Consider the following 17877-nt stretch of genomic DNA (forward strand, 5'->3'; position numbering starts at 1 on the left):
TGGTTTAGGACAGTCTTTAAGATGCTGCTCCATTTCCTAATTAAATTCTTTATATTCAGTGAAAATGGAAACATAAATAATATTCATACTCCACTTTAAAGAATCCAAGTAGGAAAGCATTTTTAAGAATTTTAAATGCAAAGATAGATGATGCATTGAGACCGAAAAAAGCTATAGTTCAGTATTACTGAAATAGCTTCTGGGGGGAAAATGGCCTCTTTTGGAAAAACATAATTAAATACAGGATACAAAAGAGATAATAGATTATTACACATCACACATGACAATTAAAAATACAGTGACTTTATTTCCATCTTCTTACAGTCTCCAGTATTACATCGGATAGGCATCCTCATCTCTACAAACACAAAAATATTTCAAGAAAGCATGTTACAAGATTGTATATATATATAAGCAATAGTTTGGCAGAATTTTTATGAACTGTAATAGTTTATACCCCCCCCCAAAGAAACAAATTTTAAAATTCAAAAATAACAGTTAGCTTTCTGTAACATAGGTAACATCTTAACACTTAAAATACCATGCTCTATTTAAATATTTTATCAACAACACTGTACACAAATAAAATATTACACAAAATATATTTAAGAAAATGTTTTGGTCTTTGATCTGAACAATAAATAAAAACACAGGCACTTCTACACTGAGACAGGGAAGCAGTCACTACTCAGAGTGATAATATTGAATAAGCAATATGTGAAACTATGGCAAGAATAGAATCCTGGAATTTTTCAACTGAAGAGCCACTCATGAAAAGGTCTGCAACTTCAATGTTTTCACTTAAAGTTCAGAAGTTACATATGTTTTCTTAGTCCACATTGAAAAACCAAAAACACAATATAGTTACCAGGGTCAATTCAATCTTCAGTTGGCCATTATGGAATCACACTCATTATTTTCAAATACTAAGAATAGAAAGAACTATCATGATACCACCCAAGAAACCAATTACAAGAACAGTTAAACTTTCTCCTTATTATGATCATAAGGACCATAACAAGATAAACTGGATAGATGTCACACAGTGATTCATTTTGCAAAATTAAACTGATTAGCTTAAAACAAGAAAACACTGTTGGGTGGCAGAAAATTTTGACAGAAGTCAACTTTTCTAGACAATTTAAAAAACCCAAATTTAGTGAAAATAAATGTAATTCCATTTAACAAAAACTACTGAGTCATATATAACAAAGTCTTTGTAGCCAATTGGTTTATACTAACACAGATAATTCACTCATTTTAATGGAATGCAGAAATATTATCACGAGTGCAAAACAAAAATAACTTAAAATGGTCAAATTCCAGAAATGTATGACTTCAGACGAGAAGGGGGCCAAATTAGAAAATAATGACCACTAGCCAGTAGGAAGGATCAAAACCAATTGTCCCATTATATCCTCCATAAAAAAATTGTGATCTGCTTTCCCTCTTCGGAAAGTATCACACTGAAGGGTTTAGAGGCCTTCAAATGAGTCCTACTTAACAAAGGCAATTTTGATGGTTTAACAAAGAAATTACCCCTCAGGTGAGAGAATACAACAGGGAACAATTCAAGATATGTCTTTCTATGTAAGATTTAGTATGTATACATTTTAGCAATTTAAATGAGCATTTTGCAACCGAGACCAAATATCAATCATCTCTTGAGGTTTTCTACTATGTACTAACATCAAATCTAGATAGGAACAAATGTTATTCTTGCTTTTCTCTTCTATATCAAATGTCTTAAAGCCTTTGTGTTTCTCTGGAACGAGACCAAGTTTCTGAAGGCACATTCCAGTATAAACGTCATCGATGGGGTAGAGAAGGACCCGGTCAGTTATATTGTACAGCCGCAGGGCCAGGTGGCCAGAGTAGAGGAAACCACCTCCCCCCGCATAAGGCGGGTAGACACCAGTGTAAACAACTTCTGGGATGTAGTACTTCAGTTTCTTATCCCGATGAGGTCCAGCATTGTGGATCACATCACCTATAAACAAATCTTTGGCTTTGTTCTTGGATAAGCTATTCAAGTAATTCAGGATGTGATGGGTGTTCACAAAAACATCATCATCGCCCTTGAAAATGAACTCCGCGTTAGGGCAGGAAGCGCTCACCCACCTGAGAAAGAGCACTTCTTTCAGAGACAAGTTGAAGAAAGTGTCTCTGTAGTTCCACATAAGAATGTCTTGGTGCTTCTCGCTCTCAAATTTCAGCATGTCTGAAAGGTCGGGGTGGTTGTCCTCTGGAGGCGTCTGGCCCAGTAAGAAGACTCGCACCACTGTTTGGTTCCCCACATTGGTTTCTCTGCCCCAGGATTCCCGAATGGCTTGCCTTCTAGCAAAATGGGGAATGAGGGACTTAATTGCCAGCAACAAGAAGGGCTTCTTTCCACACTTATCTGGTTGATCTATAAGCAGTGAATAATTTCGACATCTCAAATACAGCAAAAAGTCTTTAAATCTGTCTGGCAAATCACTGAAACCTGAAACTACTGATGTGACCCTCAGGTCAGGTTCACAGTAATTCAGATGGCTTATATTAGAAAATCCATACACTTCCCCCGTCTGGTTGGCCAGCATGTTCAAAATGGGATTGTATCGCCTGTTCAGCTTTTCTTGTTCTTTGTTCCAGTATGCCACAGGAGGGTCAGATATCTTCCAGAACTTTTCTTTGGGTATTATTACTTCCCCCTTTCCATTTTTTTCTTGGCTACCGCTTTTGGAGACTTCCACAATCAAATAAATGAAGACATTTACCATCATCAAGATACCCAACAACTTTATTCTTCGACGTCCAACACTCATTTCTCATATCTGAAACAAAAGGAAAGAGCATTGTATTAAATAGATAATTACTAATTTGCATTTGCTATCATATGCCAGTTACCTCTATCTTTATCTCCCCTAGGATAGTGGGGTAGAGCACAGATCTAGGCTTGCCCTGTCCAGGTTCACATCACAGCCCTCCCTACCAATCTAGTTCTGTGACCCTGGGCAAGTTGTATAACCAATGTTATCAGCTTCTCCATCTACAAAATGGGGATAATAACTCACTCCATGGAAAGGTTGTACAGGCTGCATTTTATATGTAAAGCTTTTAAAGCTCTGGCTCGCCCATAACAAACACTATGAGGGTGACTGTTAGCACTGTGGCTACTTTAGACGCCCAAGGGCAGGGTCAGGCATGTACTTAATAACCTGACAGATGTTCAGTCTACTGGCCTACAAGACATACATACAAATCAGTGAACTGCAAACTGATTTGCCCACATTCATAATAACAAATGCATGTTGTGATTCAGCACATACATGTGTACACACATAAAACTGTATTTATGTATGATACATGTGCAGTTCCATGTAATTCACTGTGATTTCCTATTTTATTCTCTTTCACTTTTTAAAAAATTATTTTCCCCACCCTGAATTGTTCTCCAGCTCACCGTTTTACAGATAAAGATACCAAGGCAGTTTAAGACTTAAGCTAATAGGGCTCTAGGAGGTGGAGGAGCCTTGAACCACACCTGAGTGTTCAGAGAGATAAAGTGAAAAGAGCCATACCAGCTTTATCCTAACAGCCAGAAACTGAGAAAAAGCCAAATATCATCATGAAAGAATAGATTATCAAATTGTGGTATAGTCATAGAAAGACCTCCAGCAATAAAAGGAAACTCTTGCTATTGGCCACAACAGTACATCGTGTGCAAAAGACAGGCCTCAAATTTCATTTATGTTAGGTTCAAGAAAACAAAATTAATCTAGGCCCTAGAAATCTGAAAGTCATAGGGGTAGAGGGAATTATCTAATTGTATTAACTGGACTGGAAAAGGGCATATGGGGAATTTCTAGAGTATAGAAATGTATTATGTACATCTTGATTTGGATGAGGGTCTCATGGCTGTATCACACTTGTCAAAACTTAAACCGTATACTGAGATCTCTGTTGTTTATAGCAGAAAGAAAGAGAAATGAAAATGACATTTTGGTGAAATATCAAAGGCCAGGAATAGATTTCAGATTTCAGGCTGTGAGCAAGAGAAGAACAAAGAAAGAGTAATGACATGGTTTGCTGGGGACAGAACTCCAGAGTCCTAACACTGTTGCGAAGGATGACCTACCCAAGGACAACCATCCAGATAAGCTTGACATTAGTAGTCAATCCACAAAAGTGGGATGGCAATACACTAGTGTTTGTAAAGAATTTCCTTATCGGGATTTAGTTCTATGACTGAGAATTTATCCTTGGAAAAGAATCCCAAAGACGTATTGTGTCTCAGGTACTGGGCATTACCTTTCTTGACACCGTGAGCCAATGAAGTAGGTATTATTACTTTTTCCCCAATTGTACACCTAAGGAAACAGATTTGAAGAAGTAACTGTGTTAAGGGCAGAGCTAGAATCCCAGCCGAGGCAATGGCATTTCCAAGGCTACCATCTCAGGTGGCAGCCACTCTTCTTCAACCTCTAGAACAAAGCTGTGTGACTATTTTAATCAAGGGTAGTGTTTACCTTTTTTTTCAATATAAGAGGATTTTTAAGTTTACTGGGTTCTAATAAATAGTTCCAAGGTAGGAAAGTTTATTATGCTGAGAATGCTGTGAAGTTATTCCATGTTGGAAATCCACGGGAATGCATAAATGCTTTTACATCTCTTAAAAATCTGTCTAGTAGATCCTAATCTAGTAGATCCTAACAGCTAAATAGTTTCAGTTATGGACATGTAAATAAAAAGGTGTATTTTAAAAACCAGACCCTTCCTCATAGCCCCACTACCCCAAGGCCTTTGCACACCTAGAGGGCAAGGGGGATGATAAAGTCCTGCAGGTACCACCTGCTCACTCACCTTAGCAACCTCCCATCACAACCCTATTTCTCCCCTCCATCCCTCTAGAATCCCACTGCTGAGTCACCAAGAAAGGGCCTTCTCAAGCTTCCTCCTAAGAAGGCAGTAAAAACCCGCAAGGCAGTTCTCACTCCTTAATTACAGCTTCACAGGGCCCCAGGTCATACACACCTGACTAATTCAAAATGCCCCCACCTAATTCTAGGGCCCACACCTTCCTTGAGTCAGCACTTCCCAAACAAGCTTTGGGCAAACCTTATGAGAAAACTGAAGGTCGACACAAACCAAACCCCTTTGCTTTGGGCCTTACCGGCAGGGACAACAGAGCCCAAACGGACATTTAGAATGCATTTGCTTGGATATCTGATACAGATAATCTTTTTAAAAAAGAACAGTCATCTTTTTAAAAATAGATCAGTTTTAAGCTTTTTTTTCTTCCAGATTTGAGAAAAAACACTCTTCAAAAACAAATGATTCTCTTTAAATTGGGATACCTCTCATAAAGCTACAGGAGCACTTGGCCCAGTTACCTCTGACCCCTAGGTCCTGAGCCCTCCATGTGAACAGGCGGAAAGATGGGCCACAGGGCAAAGTATTAGGGTGAATGGAGAAAGACTCAGGAAAAAGATTTGGAAAGGCACTTGGGAAAAAACAGCACACGCTGTGAACAGCTAACTACCTGGCAGATTTTTCAACTCATAAAAGGAATGTGGAGGTCTGTAGACTATTCCTGAAATCTCTAGTGTAAAAGGGGACAATTAAGGAAAAAGAAACGGAAGCACAGTACTTTACACCACAGCCTGTGAACCTCTAAGGTCATTTTCCTAGGAAAAGACTCAGGGTGAGTAATATGGGAGACACAGCCAGGCCATGGGGCAGGGGTACAGCTCTCTGGAATCAGTCAGAACTGTCTGAAGTGATGGTCTGAAGTTTGTGTCACGGAAGCATCAATCCTTTTGGGAATTCTCTGAGGAATTTACTGCGCTTACTGACCATGGCCAATAGCTCCAATTTGTTCCATTCAATGCAACTCAGGCTTTTATTTTCACAATCAAGACCCAGGCAGGACCTCCCACACCTCCTCAGCCGAACAGAGCTTTGAGCCGTCAAAGGAACACTACCCTCACCTTTTGCATTTGCTCAAGGATGCCCACCTGCAGAGCATTTTCCTGCCCACTTCTCATTTGCGCCCCAGCGCGGAGCCAAGTGAGAAAAACAAAGGCTCAGAGGGTGTTAACCGAGCTGCCTGACTATTACTTAATAGGTAGTAACAAGGCTGGGGTGACACTGCCTTCTGGCTCCCATTCTAGGGCTCTTTGGATCTTCCTCTTTTTCTACAAGACACAACCACATTCTTGTAACTTGATGCAAGTGAAGTCTCGAGGGCAGGCTCAAGACTGAAGACCCAAGGCATGGGGTCACAGTACATCTGATCCTTTTCAGACTCTCCAAAGAAAAGGAAACAGGAATAAGTGCCCAGAGGCTCCCAGCCCCCACTCTGAGAATAAGCCAACGTCCTTGTCTGAATTCCCAAGTGTGACAGCTCTCTGGGCTCTTACACTGCTTGTTAAAGGGCTCTGCTCTCAGTCCGACTCAAGAAAGAAGGGTGGGAAACCAAGAATCTCAATTATACATCGCCACCACGTTTAAATGACATCTTTCATTAGTGACCTGGGCACAGGCCCTCATGAGAATTCTGCTTTTGGCAGATTTTTATAACAAACTGTAGTTCATGGAAAGGAGGATAAAGTAGTGACCCCCATAAAAATATCTGTGGGAAAAAGCCCTCTGAATATCTGACTAAATATTCCCATTGCAGACATAAACCGATTCCATGTTCTTTTTTGAGCAGGAAGTTACATGGCTTAAAAAGAATTTGAGTAAGAAAACTTACCCCAAAGCTTATAAAACACGTAATTTTTACTGTAACAGAAATAGGAGGAAATCCTATATGCAAACAGAGAATAACCTTAGCTTTTCACCTTGGGTTTGGAGATAGTCTCTGCAAAGGGAATGAACAGTTTTGAAATTTCTAAAACACTTCAGTTGGTTTTAAAGGAAAGCAACTTCCTTCTTTATTTGGCAATGAAAATATTTTAAAAGGTATAAAGAGGAAAAAAATATTTGTTGGCTGAAAATGGATTACAAAATGGTACAAATGCTATGCTTAAACTCTGTGAAAATCCACATAAAATAGCACCCAAAAACCAAAACAGCTTTAATCAGGGTGGCAGGATTACAGGCTATTTTAACACTCAATGCTGCCACAACAGCTGCCGGGGATGCAGGTGAAGAGCTCAACACACACAATTCCTGATGCTGGGCTACCATTTCTGAAGCCCCAATCACCAGCCTGTGTCCTGGCTTCACAGTCCCATGGACACCCCCCCACCACCACCACCACTGTGCCAGATTCCGCAGTGGTCAGCAGAGGCTGTCACAACAGCCATCCCTCAATGGCCTGCACGCCTTTACTTGGGCCCGTGCTGCTTCCCTGAGGCCATCTATTAGAAAGGGCTCCTAAAAATAACAGCAAAATATGAACACATCTGGTTTATTGTAATAAACACTTAGGTACCTGCCAGGCACTCAGAGAGGTGACTTAACTTGCCCAACGTTACACAGCTGGTATATGGCACGGCTAAGATTCAACCTAAGCAGTGGGCTCTGGAGTCTGAGTTTAAACTGTGATGCGAATGAATGCCATGGGTCAGGGTTCTGACTAAAGGAACTGAAGGGACACTAATCTTACTTTCAACAGTTAATCTTCTGTATTTTAAAGGTTTATATTTATATATTTTAACCTACAAAACTAGCCTGAGTCAAAGTCAGACATGGAAGGCAGGGTGGTGGCATAAGTAACACCTACTGAGTATTGACTCTGTCAGCTGAGCTCCAGGGACCTCACACACCTAATTCCGAACACAGATGCAATCCCAACAATCCCAACGCTTCTGCATGGGCACTAGGGAGTGGGGGCCACTGAAGGGGGTGATCCCAAAGGGCTCCCTCCTGGTCTGAAAGCCCCATAAACACTGAAGCCAAGGGCTGGCCAGAGACATTTTCACACAGCCACCAATGCCACAAGGACTCGTTCTCACAAAGCTCTGAGTCAGGGACAGACACACCGCCTAGGGACTGGGGCAAACTGGGCAGGGGGCAGCCAACAGGCAGTCACAGGCAGAGCTGCAGCACACCCAGGCCCAATGGAAAGCCTGTGCCCAGGACTGCCCTACATCCTCCCTTCACTACCAAGGGTAGGGATAAAAAAACGGCAGGACCTTCACGTAGTCATTAAATAAATTAATCACCACCCCATCCAGTCAGGCTGAGGCAAGGAGGCTGGAAATCCAAGCTCCTGATTCAACCACAGGAGTCTGAACTAGCAGCTTCTGTGTGCAGGGGGTCCTGCTTCCTGCTCACTCTCCGGCACAAACCGGACACACAGATCCTCAAACAAAGAGCCCAAGCCCACTGCCATTATCCTGGGCGCGGGGAAAACGTGCTTATTACTCTGGAGACCTTGCACCCCACTCTGCCCTCTTCTTTCCCATCCTCCAGGAGCCTGGCGAGAGCGGCTGTCCTAAGTCCTCACCTCCCAGGCTGCTCCCATCTGGTGCCTGATCATTGCCATCTTTTCCAGGCTCTGCTCAGATACACAGAGACAGGACAGTTTGCAGCTAAGTGGTCTGGGAGAGAACAGCTTCTAACACTCATGGCAGACGGTGAAGTGATAACGGGGTGAGTGAAGCAGCTCGGTAGGACCAGAAGCTTGTTCCTTAATAGAAGCAAGGAGCCAGGCTGGCATGAGTTCTTGCCAGGGCTGGGGCAGGGGAGCCCCAGGACTCCCCCTACGACCCCACCTAGAGGCTAGCATGAATAACTTTCTGGTCTATAAAACATGGAACAACTGCCAGCTAAACTTAAGGGATTTGGTTTGTAGTCATTAGTCGCATCCTTCATGTTCAAAATTAAAAGGGAAAAGTACATACATGAATCCACTCACCCACACACCCCCGCAGGTGACATGATATATCAAAGTGGCAGGACATGTTCTGGGCTCCTTGAGTACAGTTCCCCCAAAGCCCAGTGTGGCTGATTTTCTCAAATGGTACTTCGTCATTTAAGATAAAATCAATCACTAAGCTCATTCTTCAAATAAACACATATAGAACTTTCAGAAGTGGGGGAAGAAGAAAACTTCGCAAACAACAACAGGGAATTAGCCCTCCCAGAGGCCATCTTGCCCTGCCTTTAGTAAAACTGACAAGAGTCCTCATCTTTGGTGTAAAAAATTATGTAATTGTAAAACAAGACTGGTCGGTGAGGATGAAAATGTCCCAAATCCATTTTAATTTTCAAAAGTCAGCCTAGCATTGGGAGTCAGCTCAGAATTAAATTCTGGTTACTCTACCCACTAGCTGTATGACTGCGGCAAGTTACTTGATCTCTCGGAGCCTTTTTCCTCCTTTGTAAAATGGAGATGATGGAACGTACCCCACTGGTTTGTTGACTACCTCACAATGGGCATCAATAGTTGTCCTTCAGGGGTTTTAAGTCCTCCAAACACTAAGCACATTTCTCAAGCTTTGTCACTCACTCTTTTATAAATGTGTCTCTTTTAAAAATGTGTCTCTCTAGAAACTCATCTATCCACTACCTTAGATATTACCTCCAAAAGGAGAATCACAAATTGACCCATGTAACTCCAAATATTAGCCTCTGGTCCAAATATGGCAATGACCTCTGAACAACACCGGTTGGAACTGAGCAGGTCCACTTACATGTGGATTTTTTCAATAAAAGTATTGGAATATTTTTGGAGATTTGAGACAATTTGAAAAAACATTTTCTTTTCTCTAGCTTACTTTATTGTTAGGATACAGTATATGATATATACACACAACATACAAAATATGTGTTTATTGGTTGATTATGTTATCCATAAAGCTTCCAGTCAAAAGCAGGCTCTTAGTAGTTGAATTCTCTGGGGGTGTCAAAAGTTATACGTGGACTTTTTGCTGCGTAGGGAATGGTGCCCCTAACCCCCACCCTGTTTAAGGGTCAGCTGTAAATGCTATGTGGAGTCCCTCTTCCTGGGTCCCCCATTTGCAATGGATCAACTTCCCAGGCATCCCATTGCTCATCCCAGCAGTATCATGAATTGCTTCTTTTCTCCACATTCTACAAGAGCTGAGTCTTCTTTTTCCACCTCCATGATGTCTCTTATAGCACCTTCTTACCTCTCCTCTATTCCACTCCGGTCTGTTACTGGTTACTACAGTAGCCTAATGCCTTATTTCCCACCTTGCTCCCAAATATGCCCTATTCCCCAACCAGTCCTCAGTCCCCTGTAGATACATTCCCTGCTTGTGCTGTTCCCCCAGTTGGTCAGACCACCACCAACACCCTACAGCTCCCTCAAAGCCTGAGGGCATTGTCCTCTAAAACGCCTCTCTTCCCCATTCCCAGAGCCAAGCTCAGGGCCTCACGGCCTCTTCTAGGAGATCTACCCAAGTGTGCCCCAGCCTAAATACCAGCCTCCTTCCTCCAGTTTTCTCACTCACAGGCCCTTCTGGCCCAGCCAGGGCCCTATATGGTGATTTGTGCTTCCCTTCCCACCGCCTCCTGCCAACACCCCCCACCTCCACACCCTGTATGCTTTAACCTCCAACCTCAGCAAACATGTTCCTCTTCCAAAAAATCCCAGCTTCTCCCTGCCATCTGCAGAGTGCCTTCCTTCTGTTATGCCCTCCTGGAGAGGTACTTCTTCCCAATTAGCTCAAGTGTCACCCCCTGACTGAAGCACCCACCTCCCAGGAGTGAGAACATCCTCTCCTTATCTCTCAGGCCTATACCGGTGCATCTTCCACAAGCACTGTACCACCATTACCCCAGCATGGGCACCTGAGAGTCATTCAGCAAATGCTGAAAGAACGGATAGTTTGGTCACCTGGTCTAGTTCACTGAATACAGTGAAGTGTTCAGTAGAAACTGGATTAAACATATACACCATTTCTCCAAAGAGATGACACTGGAAAATCATTATATGTGTGCTGTATACACATATACATATGTATTTATTTAAATCTGTCTCACTTTCTAAAGCACTAAAGCACAACAGAAAAAATTTAAAGGATTTTCTAGAGTTGGGGGACACAAGAATTTCAGAAGTAACAGGTCCATGTAAGACCTGGGAGGATGGGGGTAAGATAATGAAAAGGTAAACTGGGGTAGGAAGATAGGCCACCCCTCATTTCCCAGTCAGCCCCAGACCTGCCCAAGGCAACACACAGATGCAATACGCAGGACTGAGCAGTCCTCCTCCTGCAGCAGACCCCTCTTCCACCCAAGGCCAAAGCAGAGGAGCCTCCACACCCACTTCATGGTTAAGAAGAATCTCCAACACTGTTACCCCCACCAAGGCCACGGCAGTAGAGGGACAGGGTGAACATGGCTAAAGGAAGGAAGGCCTCTAGTACAAATTTACATAACTTCAGGACATCTACTAAACTAAGGTGGGAAATCATTTTAGAAAAAAAATGCCAAATTGCAGGCAGTCACTTCCTGAGGAGCTTATTAACATATTTTGGAAGCCCCTGTTAAGAACCTATATGTGGCTGTGGCCTGGTCAATGTTTCACCCCAAGTTCCAGGACCTACACACAAACAAATGTAGTTTGGCAGGCTCTCGATGAGGCCTCAGAGAAACCCCTAGAAGATTTCCCTCAGTCATTCTTCTGTTTGCTTAGTTAGGTTGCATGGGATATATTTCAGTCTCAGTCCAACCAGGTGGCAGAAACTACACAGTAATTTAAGCAGGGTAGGTTTACGAATATGATAATCTAGTAACTATAAAGATGGGATAGAACTCTAAAGGGCACCCTGTGGCAGATGAAAAGTACCCAAAAAAAGGACCAATGTGGAAGGGAGGTTCAGAGCTTGTTAAAGAAAGTATAGAAGGCAGAAAAGTTCCTGCATGCCCAGGCCAGAGATAGTCTAGTCACCCAGAAAAATAACAGCCTCTGCAGTATAGGCACAAAGACTGAGACACACAGCACCCCCAACAGGAGGGTGACAGGACACAGACCTTGGAGTCTGCTGAGTGAGTGTGTGGAGAAAGAAAGGTGCAGCAGGAGCCACGCACACACTGGGGGTCAACGGTGCTGGAACTGAGAACTAGAGAACCTCCCTCTGCGGGGGCCTAGCAGATCAGTGTATGGCTCACAGGGGAGTAGCTCAGGGCCACCGCTCAGGACAAAGATTGGGTGGCCAGCTTACTAGATGGCCAGGACCACGGGGTCCCCAGTGTGCATACACATTGGAGCTGAAGAGAGGGTGCAAGGAAGCAGTGACCTGGGCAGAGCCCAGGCTCCCCATCCTACCACTGTTGTCAGGGCTGGAGAAGGCACACAGCAGCCAAATGCAGCAGGCATCCAGGAGTGCAGGAAAAACATCAGGCTCTATGGGAGCCTGGTTCCACACACTGGAAAGCAGAAATGAAAATTCCTTTCTCCTCCAGCACATTCTTCAGAGCCCTCAACTTGGAGAAGGCAAAGGAAAAATATTTGAAGGCCCTGATTCATTTTCACAGATCAGGCACAAAGGATGAATTTGGACCTGAGAGGCAATAGTCCAAAACTGGCACAAGTTGTAGATCTCTGTATCACCAACCCAAAGTCATGTCCAACCATAAACATTTTTATTTGAGTCTGGAGTTAGGGGAAGGAGGATAAAACATGGGTCTGCTGCACTGAATTGTTTAACAGGCAGCAAACACATGGCAGTCCACTAGTCAGCAGCTGAGGATGAGGCATGGCCCAAGTGGTGCTGGAAACAGGGTAATTTCAGAAATGTGGGGAGGAGGGCACAAGGGTCTGCAGGCAGAGACCAACACAGTCAGTTTGTGGGCAGAGGGGTTCTGAGGCTGCGCTGGGAAGAGGAGCTATGTGCTGGTGGGCCCAGGACCTGTCTTCTAGAAGAGTATGCGCCATGCCCACGTCTAACTTCACAAATGCTGCTGCTGGAGAGACTGAAGGAATGAGGGAGGGAGGGAGGGAGGGGAAAACTGACCACTTCGCACAGGAGTATGAAATGAGGGAAAATAAAGGAACTCCAAACTGGACATCCATGTTGATTACAAATATAGTTGGCTTTTGTGTTCACTGAGGTTTTATTGCTGTAAAGCAGATTCGGTTCGCAGGGGAAAAGGGCATGATCTGAGCAGTCTGTCTTCTACCATCAGATGTTAAGGCATCGCTGACGGACAACAGGTATTTGGTCTGGCTTACCAATACTAACCAACAAGTTCTCATTTTCCCTATAACCAAAAAAAATTAACCTCACATGTCTTTTTTCACTGTCCTATTATTTCCTTTGGGAAAATTACAAAGAGAACATGAATTTTTCAAGTCATTTAGAATATAATCAAATTATTCCACTCCCTTCCCTCCCATCCCCCTACCAAAAAGAAAGGCCAGACTGATCTATCCTCTCACCCACACGCAAGAGCATGCAGCTATCCCCACCGACTGTGGACACTGTCCTTCATTTTAATCTTTACAAAAAAAGGGACATCTCCAAGTTTTAAAATTTATACCATCTTTTCATATGCTTCTTTCCTGATTTTCCTACTCCTCATGCCGTTTGTCCATTTTTCCCTGTCAGAATGTTCTCACCTCATTCAATCGTCACAAGCAGCTAAAAAATGTGAAGCAATTACTCTGAGGTCATGGAAGTAATTCTGGTGGAGCTGCCACTTGGATGCCAACCCCAAGTCTAAACTCTTCTCTTTCTACCACACAACACTGTTGCTCAAAAAGGATTTCAAGAATCCTCAGATAAAGCTATACTTTTAAAAAATAATTAAGGAACAAAAGTCATTGCATCTGTGGACACACATAAGACTCAGACAATTCCGAGGAAAGCCAGGGGGTCAAGACATTTTTTAAATCTGCAAGAGAAAGGAAAAATCTAGACCCAGTCACCAGTTGGGAACCTTTCATGGATTTAAGGTGCTCAGAGGTGCTGGTCTGGTAACACATGCACCTTCCCTGCCATAGGTAGAGCGCCTGCAAATTCGTGTGAGGTATTTATCCACGCTAAAGAGTGGGAGATTGGCAAGGGCTTAAACCAGCCTAATCACAAACCGGTCCAGGCAAACCCTTTTGTCAGGCTGTTTACCCAGAGAAAAATGCTGCCATTTCATTCCCCTCCCCTGAAACGAGAGCCTGAAGGGAAGGGACCCCCGCGCAAGCCCCAAACTGCTCCAGGTTGGTGCAGAGCTGGCCTGGAGCTCAGCCCTTTGAGGGGTGGTGGGTGGGGGAGGCCAGCCTGTGTCAGGAAAGATGACCAAAGAGCAAGTAGGGGCCACAAACTCTACTTTCTCACCCTTTTACTGGTTTTCCCTATAAAATGCACAGGCATTCCACACACACACAGATCGTATCCCAATTTTGTTACCAGAAGGAAGCTCCAAGGATTTCTCTTCCAGGGCTGTACAGCTCACCTGCTCCAACCACCTCACACACAGACGAGGAAACCAGGGCGCGGGGGGCACAGGGCCTCACCTGCACCAGGGCTGTGAGTCCAGCGGTGTGAAGGAGTATTAGTGACAAAGTCTTTTTCTCCCATCTACAGCTTCAACTGTAGGCCAGCAACATAAAAAACAAAGGCCAAAAATGCCAACTGCCCTTCCCTGAATTCTCTCACTGGTGTGTTTTTATTACTTCCCCCTTGCTGTTACAACAGTTTACACACACACACTTATCTGACTTCTCACACCTTGTTCTTAACAAGTCTGACAAGACACACCCACAGACATGTGGGGCTCAGGGCAGGGGCCATATTTATTTCTGTATCTCAGTATCTGCCACTCAAACAATATATATGACAGTCAATAAATTTGAATACATGAAGGACATAAAAGGGGAGGAGAAGTAAAGGACTAAGGACAAGCTGAAGGAAAATTTTTATTTTTTTTAACCTTTGATCAAGAGTCTTCAAACACTGCTCTAAACAAGTCATTGCTGAGTAATTTCACACACAGACCTTACATTTCCAGACCCCCTGAGCACCGTCCCTGGCCCCCAGCTATCTATTTGTCAGTCCAGGCCACTCCTCTTCATAAATGTCACAAGCCTTTTCTAATTCTATGCTTTCCCCTAGAGCCTCACCCCTCACACCCATCAAACAGCATTACCTGGTATCATCTCAATGCAGTACACTGCCTAAAAATACCTCAGGAAATAGTCTCCTGCAAGTAAATAAATCTGTCAACAAACACAGACCCAAGGGAAGGGGGAAGGGGAGGAAGAAGGCAATTAAAATTTAATAAAAATGCACAAGCATAAATTACAGTACTGGACTAGAAAACAAATCCCATTATATAAACTAAGTTACAAACTGTCCTTGTATGAATGCTTCTGGAAATAAGCAGGCCATCAGCCATGGCTTGGCAGCCTTGCTGTACAGAGATGAGGGGAAGAGGTAAACTTGGTGCCCGTTATGTGGGCTACTTGTGTCTACAGACATTATAGAGAAAAGTTAGGGAACCCAAAAAAGAATATTTTCATATAGGTATTGAAAAAGAGATTGTCATTTTGCATAGTAAAATGCATGAAAATTTTAATTAAAAGACAAATGTAAAGTTGACTTTACCTGAAAGTTTTAAAACTTCAAAATTACCTCATTCTCCACCACTCAATTCCATAGGTTGTGATAACAGACCACAAACAGAAGTAGAAATTTTAGATTTTAAAACAATCACATTAGCTCTCTCAGCTTGCACCTAGTTGGCGGCGACACAGAGAAATGCACTAAGATGGTTAGAATCGTGGGTAAATATGGAAATACGGGACCCATTTTGGTGCCTCCCTCAGGTGAAGAAAACTGAAATAAGGCAGCACGCCAAGTACACTGGCTCCTTTTATAGCAAAACCAAGATGAAGAGCTGAGTGGTAGGGATCTGGCTCTGTAGCTCCTGTATGACCACAGCAGCTGGTGGTGCCTGGACCTGTAACCCCACTTCTGCTATCACAGAAAAGTTGGCCATTAGAAGACTGAAGTAGTTGAAAGAGCAGTAGTAGCGCCACTACTTGAAGCATTGCTGGACACTAATAAATGGGTTAATTTATGTAACACAAAAATAAAAATATTAAACCCACACTTTAATGTGACACATGTGGGCAGCCAAATCCAATCTGCCAGTTTCTCTGACAGAGATTTCATCTACATCACTTTCAATTTCTACTCTACAGACCAAGTCTTTGAAATCAACCACTGCCCTTCTTAATTGTATTTGGCGATTCTTGTCCCCATGAAATGTAGTTTGAGAGCATTTCCATCAACTTCTTGCAAAATGGAAGTTTCTATTTATCTCCCTTCCAAAATAAAAATACAATCTCCTAAAATCAAGAAAACACTGTTTGAATACACAGCAAGTTGGGATTGCATATATTAAAATTAGCCTTCTAACTTCAGTAAATATCTAAATTAATATCAGTGGCATTCATTATGTTTATCTTAAGTAATTTAATAAATGGCTTTGCGAGATCTCAATTTCTTGGCTGTTAGAATGAAGGTTTCCAGCGACACATTTTCTTCAGGAGCACTTGCCTTGGTTACGATGAAGGGGACACCAAGGAGCATGAGGAACTACACCTCCGGCTTCAGGACTTCCTACTTACTCACTTGGATCCCTTAGAGGAGCAACTTGGAGATAACTGCCTGACTCCCTCTTCTAAAAATGTGCATGAAAATCACAGCAAGTTGGACAGACTTGGCACGTGCAGAGATTTAAAATAAAAAAGAATCAACAGGTCTAATACCTTGGAGGAGGGAAAAAAGACAAGAACTGAAGAAATGGGATGGAGGTACCAGGGTCACTCCTTATAACAAGACAAATTAACTGCATACCAACCCCTACCCACCCACAGAGGCCTAGTCCATGTGCCAGGAAGCGTGCCCAGGGCCCAACTGGATACAGTGTCCTGTGAAGTGGTTAATGAGGTACCCTCATCTGAGCAGACTGCTTCCAAAAATTTGTCTGAGCTTCCCAAAATGGAGAGTGGAAGGAGGGGGCAGCAACTGGGAACCCAGATAGGCCACTCCCAGGCCATAAGTTCATCCCAGCTACTGATATACCTGAAGACAGAGCATGGAGCTGTGTGCTGGCACAGCCAGGGAGGGGAGGTAGACATCCCCACCGTCATTCCCAGCTTTCCACCCTCAAAATCCCCTCCCAGAGGCCTCCCAGGCACCAGCACCCCCTAAGAACAAGTGCTGTCCTCCTTACCCGCACCTTTGCTCATATCGTCTTCTCCCAGCCTGAAATGTCCGCTCTCTTCTCAGTCTCAAACCTCCTTGAAGAACCAGGTTCAAATCGCACTGCTTCCTGCTCTACGAGGACAGCCTCAATTCCCTTGTGCTTCCCAGCCCAAATGGTTCCGGGGGGCTGAGGTCCCGCTCTCAGCCCTGAGGGAGGCAGGGTGCTGTGAGGTGGAGCACCCCAACCCCTGGGCACCAGGCACTGCTCCCACACATACTGACAATCCAATTAAATTAGGCTCCCCCAGGATGTCACCTCTTCTCTGAAGGCAGAGATCAACCTCCTCCCAAAAGACAACTTTCTAGTGACAAAAGACCCTGGGGTCGCAACTTCAGAAGGGGGAAGCAACCCCTGCCCTGCCCCCATCTCCCAGGTCCCTTTCCTGATTGTCTCCTTCTCAAATGTTGTAAAATTTCAACAAGTTACTGATAGGTGTTTGAAGACTGTTGTTTGTACTTTTTTTTTTAATATCAAAATAAGGATAGCATAAGGATTTAAATACATATCCTCAAAACAGTGATATTTTGGCCTTTTACCTAAATCTTCTACTAAAGGTAGGACAGCTGTTCAGCCAAGACTTGTCTACCTATTGACCTATTTAAAGAGATGAAACAACTTCAATTTCTCTGGCCACCTGCCAAGAAAACTTCATGTTGTCAAAATGAAAGAGAACATGTCGTTTGCTCAATATATAGTTACGCTACT

At 43.4% G+C, this 17877-nt stretch overlaps 1 protein-coding gene across 2 annotated transcripts in view; it reads right to left on the reverse strand.

Moving 5' to 3' along the window:
- Positions 1-281: 281 nt before the first annotated feature.
- B3GNT2 (UDP-GlcNAc:betaGal beta-1,3-N-acetylglucosaminyltransferase 2) overlaps positions 282-17877 on the reverse strand; it is a 28441-nt gene continuing 10845 nt past the window's right edge. Inside the window, exons 2-3 of one of the 2 annotated variants that reach the window (XM_036890408.2) lie at positions 4294-4352; positions 282-2816 (exon numbers count right to left, since the gene is read on the reverse strand). In XM_036890408.2, the coding sequence (XP_036746303.1) occupies positions 1614-2807 (1194 nt within the window). In that variant the 5' untranslated portion in view covers positions 2808-2816; positions 4294-4352 and the 3' untranslated portion in view covers positions 282-1613. The remainder of the gene's footprint in view (positions 2817-4293; positions 4353-17877) is intronic. The other variant, XM_036890407.2, reaches the window with a different exon arrangement.

This window comes from Manis pentadactyla, chromosome 2, assembly GCF_030020395.1.
Source record: "Manis pentadactyla isolate mManPen7 chromosome 2, mManPen7.hap1, whole genome shotgun sequence".
In the NCBI taxonomy this organism is placed as follows: domain Eukaryota; kingdom Metazoa; phylum Chordata; class Mammalia; order Pholidota; family Manidae; genus Manis; species Manis pentadactyla.